Genomic DNA, 10,132 nt, shown 5'->3' with positions numbered 1-10,132 from the left:
TATCATAAATGCTTCACAGACTTCTAAAGATCTACCACTCATATTTAGAATACCTTAATTATGAGTACCGTTGATTCATTCAAGATCAATAAAAATGCACTATCATCAACTGTATGCCTACTATCGTACAGTAATGTTGTTATTCTCAATTTCCAACTAGAAAAGAACATTTGCACTCATCAGGTACAGTAGTTTAAAGTTAAAAACAATTCCTAGCATCATAGCCATTACTAGACTGTAAATTCATGGGTCAAAGCGATTTTATTTATTTTTCGTAACTCAGTAAAATCGAGTTATACGTACCGAAAAAAGGAAAATATATACTACTTAGATCGACTGTGGATACAGCTTTTACAAAGTAAATTAAAAGTTTTACCATTTTAATACAATGTCATTCTTATAAAATTTCCGAGCTAAACAGTCAATAGAAATGTATAAATAAAATGATTATATCTTGTTTGTGGTCGTTGTCAATACACTCCGAGGTAAGAATGCTCACCAATTTCACAATACAAGCCGATAGAAATCACACAGTTAACATTAGGTGCTACATTTGAAACATTGTAAAGTATGATTAGAGTATAGTTTTTAGTGCAATACTCTTAGTTCAATAGATGACTGCAAGCATAACTTGATTAATATCTGTCAAATGTATATACTGTATCATGCTTCAAATCGGTAGCATAACCATCGTAGATGGTTCTATGCCATTCAACGGCATAGGGTGATCATTATATATATATATATATAAAATACAATTTTAATGAGTAAATACAACTAAAAGTATATATCTCAATATTCTTAAACATAGCTAACAGTAATACCTTTCACGTAGGATTAATTAATTAATTATTATTTCTTGGCTTATTAATGGTTCAATTCTACACAAAATATTATATATAAACTGTACAATGTTGTCATGTAGGAAATGATATCCGTTAAAAATCTAAGGCGGTCCAGAATTAATGAATTAGTACTGTCATTTTAAACTTATTTTCTATATATATATAGAGAGAGAGAGAAAGGTTACTTTATACAGAAATCTGTTTTCAATTCAGTATAGCATCTTAAAATACAAAGTCGCTTATAATAAAGATGCTCAATCGATGAGAAAATTATTCTAAAAATATTCTGTTGTTTCGATTCTCACAGTATACATATTGTCGTGAATTAGACCATCAATAATGAACTTTAAAAATCAGTATCATAAATACATAATTTAGAGAATTGAAAATTAATTTATATATTGCGGCTGCTATCTAAAAGATTAGTAGAACTTGTATCTTTGTTATCTAATAGAACAGAGCCTCTTGTCGACAACTTTAGTAATTCTTCTTTAATACTTCTAATTAAAGGTTTAGAGCTTTGTGAAGATACACCACTGGCAAAACTATCAACTGTATTGGATAGTGGTTCCATAGCTTGTAATCCTGCTGGACTTCTTACTGCCAATTTTTGCGCCCGAGGTCCTGTTCTATCAAGTGATGATAGACCACCTAAAGATGTTGGCGTTCGTTGTGATTGATTTATATTGCTTGTCGTTGGTAGACGATTTGCTGTTGGTGTGTCCTGGAAAGATGCATTTGGCTAAACCAGAATAGAAATTCATTAGAAATGGATTGATTGCTTAATTTCACTTATAAGTAATGAATTTCAACTAAATCTATTGCTGATAATGCCTTTAATTGAAAATGAAATTATTCCATTAAGACGAGTAATAATAGGTAGCTTACATTGACATTGCTTTGTCCGGTCGGTAAAAATTGTGGATTATTATTCTGCATAGCTGAATAATCTGGTGCCCAAGTCATTCCACCCATTCCATCAGGTTGCTGAACAACTGGAGTTACGTGCATCTGCTCGCCACTATCAGTCATTGGTATAGCAGTATATTGAGGTTGCGGTTGAGGCTGGTAGCCCATAACTAATAATAAATAGATGAGGATGAAAAATTAACATTTCCACTCCTATAAACTTATTACAACTCTTAATAATAGTAGGAATATTTATTTTAAGCTCTATGGTTATGAAATGAAGGAATCAAACAAGTCATTTATCGATAAGCTCGATCATCTACGCATATGAGCATTTCTTCTCCGTAATGACTAATAGTAGTGTTCAAAATTAGATCACTGCCAGGCTAACTTGAAAGTGATATCACTCAATCCTTAATAAGATTAACATAATACTATGGATGCTACAATTGACTGGTTCTAAATGATGTCGGCGTGTCTACTTTTGCTAAAGCTATTATCCATTTATTGATGTATGCTATATAAACGATAACAGATATGTAATCGGCTAGAATGAAAGATATCTCTTAGAAGGCGATGACTTACGATATGGCGGCCTCATGCCAAACATGTTTGGATGCGTTGCCAACATAGGATTATAGATCGGTTGATTGGGCATGGACATATTTTGAGGATAGTAGGAATACAATGGTGGATATTGCTGATTATTAAACTGTTGTTGTGCGCGTATACGATTACCAACCACTGGTGCAGTAACCTCTTGGGCTTTATTAAATTGATTTTGTTCTGGACGTATGAAAGAGCGTGGCATGCTCGATTTAGGCACATTAGATAGACCATTGGTTCTAGGTCCACTGGTAAAGATAGGTTGAAATGTATTAGCCGGTTTAGGCTCTTGTTGCTTGTTGAACTGCTGTGAAATTTGTGGTGGTCCTTCTTGCTCACGTCCTAAACTACCTAGTGTAGCTGTTGGTATTTCACTTTGATTCAGGGTAGAATTTTGCGGGCTTTGTTCTTTGGATATCTTTTCCTCAAATGCCTTTGCTAGTGTATCAGAAAAATCTGGACCGAGTAATTTCAATGCATCAGAAATAAGATGTTGCATTTTCTCTCTTGTCTTTTCATCCTGTGGTTCTTTACTACCATCACTGTTAATTGGTGGTAGATGTGTATCATCTGGTTGATCGTTATCCTTATGTGTTGTAATCAAAAATTATGCTTAGAATAATGTCAATCATTGCTATTAGTAAGTAAGGAAAATAGAAATCAAATTGCTTATGCTTTTTCAATCTATATTCGAATGATTATCCTCTGTAAACTAACCCTCTCCGACGTATGTAATAAATTCATTTCCTCTGGCTTGTGTGGTGTAGAACTTGCTGATACAGCTTCTGGCTCTGGAGCGATTCGATAGCGTTGTCGATAGCCAAAGTTTTTAAATCTAAATCCAGATACCGATTCAGTTTAGTACGGTGTATTCGTGACATGGTTATGGTAATAACTAAAGAGTAAATATTGCTTTAAAGATTACATTGAATTACCTTTTACTCTTAGCAGCTGCTGATTCAGGATCTAATACAGCGCCAATATCTTTTTGTGATTTTCTCCAAGATTTCTTTTGCTCTGGGTCTGGTAGGCTTGCTTCTGGTTTGGCTAACTCTTGTTTACCAATAATTGCATTAATTCTATCTCGTTGTCGTTGTTTATTGCGCCATCTTTCTACTTCAGATTTATGCTCAAAAACTTTTTTCTCGTCCTAAAATAAAAGTAGAATATGGATAATTTAGAACGTGATGTATTGTACTCTATTTTCACGCTGATTATAGGTATCATAAAGGTAAAAACTAAAGTTGGAAATCTTCCACTCTTACCAATTCATGATCATCTTTGTTTGGCGTTGATTTAGACTTATTTCTACCTCGTGGTGGTAACCCAACCGCTGGAACCGATGCATTAGTCGAAATTTCTCGACGACTGATTAATCTAATTTCTGGCTTTTCAGAAACAACAGCTTTCCTAAATATTTCACGCTGCGATCTACGTGTCCGTAATCGCTCACGGATATCATTTTCTTCTTGATCATCTGATCTACTGCTATCTCGCTTTCGATGTGGCAATGGCCTATCGACAGAATCACTATCATCCGATTTATCGATAGGTAAATCACGTCGTGGAGCTGGCATCGGCCGAATTTTGTTTCGTGGCCTATAGGAAGACGGTGGCGGTGGTGTTTCCCCTGCAATAGTTGGAGGTGGTCGAACAACAAAAGCTGTTTCTTCCAGCTGAATAGAATAAAATATCAAGAACATCATTAATATGATTTCGATAAAGTAGGCAATAGATCAATCTGCATCCATGACAAATACCATATAACTAATGGGCATATAAAAATATAAAATTCTGATTACGGTATTTAAATAGGTTAAATTTCATTATAGTAACTGATGACAATGGCCTGGAGGTAAGGAATTCTTTCCACTTACTTTAGCAACTTCCTTAGGATCTGATGGTGGTTTCTTAACCATTTGTAATTCTTCTTCTATTTTTTTGTTGGCCGAATCAACATAGCACTTATAGTATACAACTAGTCCAACGAGTGCAAGTAAAACAACACCCCCTGCTGCAGCACCAATAATCCAGTAAGGAAAAACAGCAGGCACCGGTGCAACGAGAGCCCTGAATGTAGATAGTACCTGTGGCAAGAGGGATTATAGTTGGATGTTATGTATAAAGTAATAATAAAAATATGTTTATATTAGATGTAATGCGATTGATCATTTGAGAAAGAAAAACACTTATTGAAATCGATTGGCTAAGCTGTTAAACAAGCCGCAAACTTGAGCTAGGATTATTTTAATCACTTACTGGACGATGAAGTGTAGCCGAAGCAACAGTTTTATCAACTCGATTGAGAGTAGCAGCAGCAGTAGTTCCTAAAATAAATTCTTGACTTTTTATAACATAGAAGACAATCAAAGCGCTGGTAGGAGTTGTTGCACTTCTACTTGTGTTATATACCTAGGTGGCAAATGAATAATTTAATATTTAAATTTTATTCGGATATTATAGAGAATATAAATGTATTTTACAAAGCTAGCTTTACTGATGGTCATAATTACCCCAACGGTGGTTGCTACCGGTAATGTTGCTCGTTTGACCCGTGTGGCTGCTGCGCTATCATATAATGCTGCCAATTTATTTTGTAAATCGTTTCTAAATGTATCATTGCTTAATTGGATAGTAACACTGACAGACATATCAAATTCTACTAGATAAGTTGCATTTGGAACTTGATAGATGCCATCAGTAGCGGTCTCATTGGAAGTTGGAGTAGAGGTTGTACTTGTAGTTGCATTGGTTGCAGTTGGCGTATTCGATGATGTTGTTGAAGTAGTTGGATTAGTTGGTGTAGTTGCATTCGTTGGTGTTGTAGCATCCGTTGGTATTGGAATAGTTGATGTAGTTGGTGTAGTAGCGTCGGTAGTAGGGTTAGGTAGTATTGTAGGAGCGACTGAAATCGATGGAGATGCTAAGGCATCAGTAGAAACTTGATCAGTCGAAAAAATTGGAGTTGGTATAATCGGAGTTGTTGAAATATCAGCAATAGATGAGACAGTATCCGTCGGCACTTGCGATGAGGGCAATATCTCTGACAAGAAAGATTGCGATGATAACAATGGCAATGGAAGCGATGACGATGATAATGATGAGGATAGCGATGAGGATAATGATGGCAATGAAATGGCTGATAATGACGAAGATGATGATATTATTGATACTACTAATGACGATGGAAATTCTGGAATCATGGAACCACTGATATCACGACTTGTTTGACCAATTTGGTCGGTTAATGACGGTGAAATAATATTAGTAAGTGTATCAGATTCGACCAAAATTATGGAGATCTGAGAATTAGAGTCTGTTATGGTTTGAGACGGCGATAAAACAGTGGAATAGTACGTTGTTACTTGATAATCAGTTTGTGTCGATACTTGTGAATAGTTCGGATCGCTATACAAACTAAAACCACCATCCGGCAAAGGAACCGATGAAACATCACTTGTAACCTGTGGATAACTAGTGGTTAGAATACTAACATCTGTGATGCTATCAAGATTACTTGATGGCAAAATTAGGCTTCCAGAATCGAAAATAACTTGTGATTCACTTATCAACTGATCAATAACTGATGATTCCAAAGGTAGTTGATTCGATAACGAGGGATCAGGAAATGCTGATGATAATAAATCACTCACAGCTGGAATTGCAATTGTTGTCGTACTGCTTACAGTTTGACTAATTTCAGAAGCTGCGCTTGACAGTTGATTTGAAGATACAATCGAAATGGTATCAATAACGCTATAATCACTGGCTAATGGTAGTTGAGAGAGACTGAAATCAATGGATGGTTGATTTACTGCGCTATCAAAATCGTTACTGATTAAGTCCAGTGATTGAATTACATCGCTTTGCAAGAATATAGTTGAAAAGATTTCATTAGATGGTGCTATTGTATTGATGCCATCACTAGATAGCAATTGATCCATGGAACTAAAACCTATCAGAAAGAAAAAATAGTAAAACAAAAATTAATAACGTATTAGATTTACAACAGAGCTGAAGTTAAAACTCGATCAATTTGATTCCTTCTACAATGTGATATAAGCTTAGGTGAGGTTATTCAACTTCAAAACTGGATACTAGTAACATGGTATAAATCTTTCAAGTCATAGTACTAATAGGATAATCAGTAATCAACCGTATTAATCAATTATTACGCATAAAGTTTTTAAAAAAATGCTTCGATAGTGGTAAGCTATCAAATCGATCATCTACGAAATAATAAAATTTTCAGTATGAGAAGTTCTAATCGGTAATTTGAACCCTTCGTTACTCTGTAAGAAATTTTTTGCAATAAATTTAACCACTAGCTAAATGCTACTGTTACACTATTCGTTATGTGAAGACGCTTTAGATATCATAATGCCTAGAGCGTAAAGTATTGATTTGATAAACCTAGATATACATCATATACTTATATGAATGTACAGCCTAAAGTTTTTCTGAAAAATGGTGAACAATCATTTCTTCATCAATAAAATATCATCATTTATAGAAAAGTAGCTAACACGATTTTGTATAGTTACATTACTTGATATGATTACAATAACACTTGGGATCTTTCAGGTTAATTAGTCTATCAGTATTAAAACAGATAAATAAAATCTGTAACATTTAGATTTATCATTCCCATTTGCATTTTAATAAGTGGTCTCTGAATTCTTTTTAAAACGCTTAGATAGATAACGGTCGCGAAAATAGTAGTGCTGTAAATTTAAGTTGCTTCACATGCATCCTTACAGCAGTAGGACATAGATTAGCGCGACTTCGTCCGATAGTTTGTTAAAACTTTTCATCATCGAATAGAGAATTTTTACAAGTAGCATATCACCTTAATGGATCAAGCTTCATACTAAAACGAGGCTAAGAAGGGCTAGGAATAACTCATAATTGATAATCTTATGATTTAAAAATAATTTGAAATATCGAACGCACTTATCATATAGACCCACTCAATACAAACAGAGCATTGGCTAATAATGCTGTAAAATGGAAGACGGTCGTCATAATCCAACCTATCAGTCTAATAACTAGCGACAACCTTTTATCCCCACTATTCTATTTTTTAAGCTATCCAATCGCTATCTTAATAAGCGCTCTACTAATTTAATCTGCTTTCTTAATCCATGTAGTCTTAGAGTTAACGTTACGGAAACGGGCTTAACTGATACTTTCGAAAAGAATATGATCTACAGTTGAATGGTCGAAAATATGCGCCTTGTGAACAAAATGAGTGTAATACAAATCTAAGATTTAAAAGCAATTATTGATACTGAACACTAAAATAAGTCATCTTATACTGAAATGAAGCGTCCATAAAGGATTCTATTACAAATTTCTGTACTAAGCATAATAATATTGGGAAAAGTAAGTAAAATCGATTAATGTCAAACTCCATTTTATTATGCATTTATTTAGGTACATTAAACGTGAATTTGATATTTATTTTTTTCTAAGATAGTTTATAGCTGTAAAAGAACACTGTAAATAGCTCTCTTCTATATCAGATAGAAAATAATCAAACGATAAAAAAGCGAAGGGAAAAATGACAACGAAAAATCATGGCTATATTCTTGATTAATGATGTTATGAGTAGATGTCGTATCTGTTTTTACGTCGATATTTTTTCGGTATAAGTAGCTTGAAATTATAGTTACTTTCTATACTGTAATACCTTGAAATTCATTGCTGAGTAATTGAAATGATGATTGTTGAGCCACAACTGCATGAGGTATGCATAATCCAATCCAAAGATAGACTAATGTTATCATCATGATGTGGGGATTGGATCGAATTCGGAAGGGAGTAGATTGTAATTTCATAACACTAATTGCGGCATCAAGTTCTTCAGTAAGCAAATAACTTAGAATGATAGAATTTCATGGAAAAAATGCTTGCCCTTAGTTATCTGAAAGACTTTATATCAAGTCTTTGTATCCTTTCAGCACTTTAATATAACCGCTAGTACAGCCCAGCACGGGCTGATGTGGATGCGTTACCATGGCAATGGCCAAAAATAACGCCGTCATCGCACTTTTCATTGCTACGGTATAATTTTCTTATTACAATATTTTGTACTGTAATTCTCAACGAATTTGATAGTAAGATGCAATCGAATTTTACAGTATATAGTACTGTACACTGTACAGTAATATGATGGATTTTGCGCAGGACTGCGGGTGCATCTAATATGACGTATTCTCCAGTTATTCTATACAGTTCAAGAGTAGATTCGATAGAGAAACTGCTCAGTATACTACTTGCTCTATTGTATCCGTATCAATACTATGCTAGTCAGGTAGAAATAGCTTAACCAAAATGGCTGGTCTATCTATAGCCTTGCCGCGCTCTCATCTATTGTCCATTTTATTAATGTACTGTAATAATGGAAAATAGAAAGAAGGTAACTACAGTATAGCATCGAGTAATGCTTTAATGCGAGGTAGTATTAATACAGGGAGAAATTTCACTTTTGGAGGCCTTTCATTCCAAAAATCCCGAAGGCGTTCATCACATCATGGTTACGACTGATGAATGATGGCTATATACACTTAGTTATAATAATTTGAATAGTAGCGAATGTTTCAGTTTTATTTGCCTTATATTATTAAAATAAATTGGAATGCAATCAAGTGTGGATCTCTAGGTATTAGAATAAAGTAGGAGAGCATTATAGATGATAATGATAGCTTTAGTAGAGAGGCAACTCCTATTTCAGTTCTGGATGATTCGCATTATTAAAGAAAATTGGAATACAATCAAATGGTATCCCAATGGTGAATGATAACTTTACTAGAGCGATAGCTCCTATTCTGTTCTAGATGTGTCGTGTTATTAAATAAATTGGAATACAATCTAGTAGTATCTTTTGGCATTAAAATAAAATAGGAGAGTATTATAGAGGGTAAATGATAGCTTTGCCAGAGTGATAGCTCCTCTTTCAGTTCTATATGAGTCGCATTATTAAAGTAAATTGGAATACAATCCATTGGCATGCCTAGGCATTAGAATAAAAATAGCTATGATATGCCACGAAAAAGATAGCGACGTTTTTGTTGCTACAGGATAATATATTTACTATGGATCTATTCAGTATAGTGGATTATGCTTATGGATGTTGAATTATTGTAGTGTATGAGTAATATAATTAACGATATTAAATGTAGATAAATGCAAAAAGGTCACACAATACCCTTTTAACTGCGTTAAAATAGACTAAATGGAAAAGTCTTTATACATGCGGAACAATTCAAGTCTCAAGATTTTGCAATATGATCAAATATGGATCCCTTACGATTTTATAAAATTGGAAGAGTGCTTTTAATAATGGTTAATGCATCGACTTTCTAACTATAGTATTCAATATGGATCGGTATTGTATAATAATAGATTCTCTATTCTAATGGAATAATGCTGTTCTGGTAGTAAAATGGACTACATTAAATAATTAAATGGATTGCAAAGAAGTTAAATGGGTTTTCATTACCGTACAACGAATTGCTAATAATATAAGGATATATACATCAATGATTTACATTTTTCGATCTTGATAAATTTTTTATGACGTCAATTGTAAGGTGTAAAGTATAGAAGACTTTAAGAAAGTGCGGAAAGGTCAGGACGAAGTAATTTGCATACAGAGGTCACGATATCAAGTTGTAAGATCTTTTGTAGATCATGGTTTATGATCTTGAGTAAGTTATTGGAATTAAACACTTTTAACAAATAAGCAGAATAACCTAACCTTAAAGCAC

The 10,132-nt window shown here is 33.9% G+C and overlaps 1 protein-coding gene across 1 annotated transcript; it reads right to left on the bottom strand.

Moving 5' to 3' along the window:
- Positions 1-1,239: 1,239 nt before the first annotated feature.
- Positions 1,240-8,152, bottom strand: TRIADDRAFT_52113 (uncharacterized protein; the record flags this gene model as incomplete). Its single annotated transcript, XM_002108007.1, has 11 exons — positions 1,240-1,587; positions 1,734-1,924; positions 2,340-2,946; positions 3,078-3,195; positions 3,296-3,510; positions 3,626-4,036; positions 4,238-4,447; positions 4,620-4,772; positions 4,874-5,301; positions 5,569-6,315; positions 8,053-8,152. The coding sequence occupies 11 exons, from the start codon at positions 8,150-8,152 to the stop codon at positions 1,240-1,242; spliced, it is 3,528 nt and encodes a 1,175-aa protein (XP_002108043.1).
- Between the last annotated feature and the right edge of the window lie 1,980 nt (positions 8,153-10,132).

Source organism: Trichoplax adhaerens, genomic scaffold (assembly GCF_000150275.1).
Source record: "Trichoplax adhaerens TRIADscaffold_1 genomic scaffold, whole genome shotgun sequence".
Lineage (NCBI taxonomy): Eukaryota > Metazoa > Placozoa > Uniplacotomia > Trichoplacea > Trichoplacidae > Trichoplax > Trichoplax adhaerens.
This window is presented reverse-complemented; position numbering and strand designations above follow the sequence as displayed.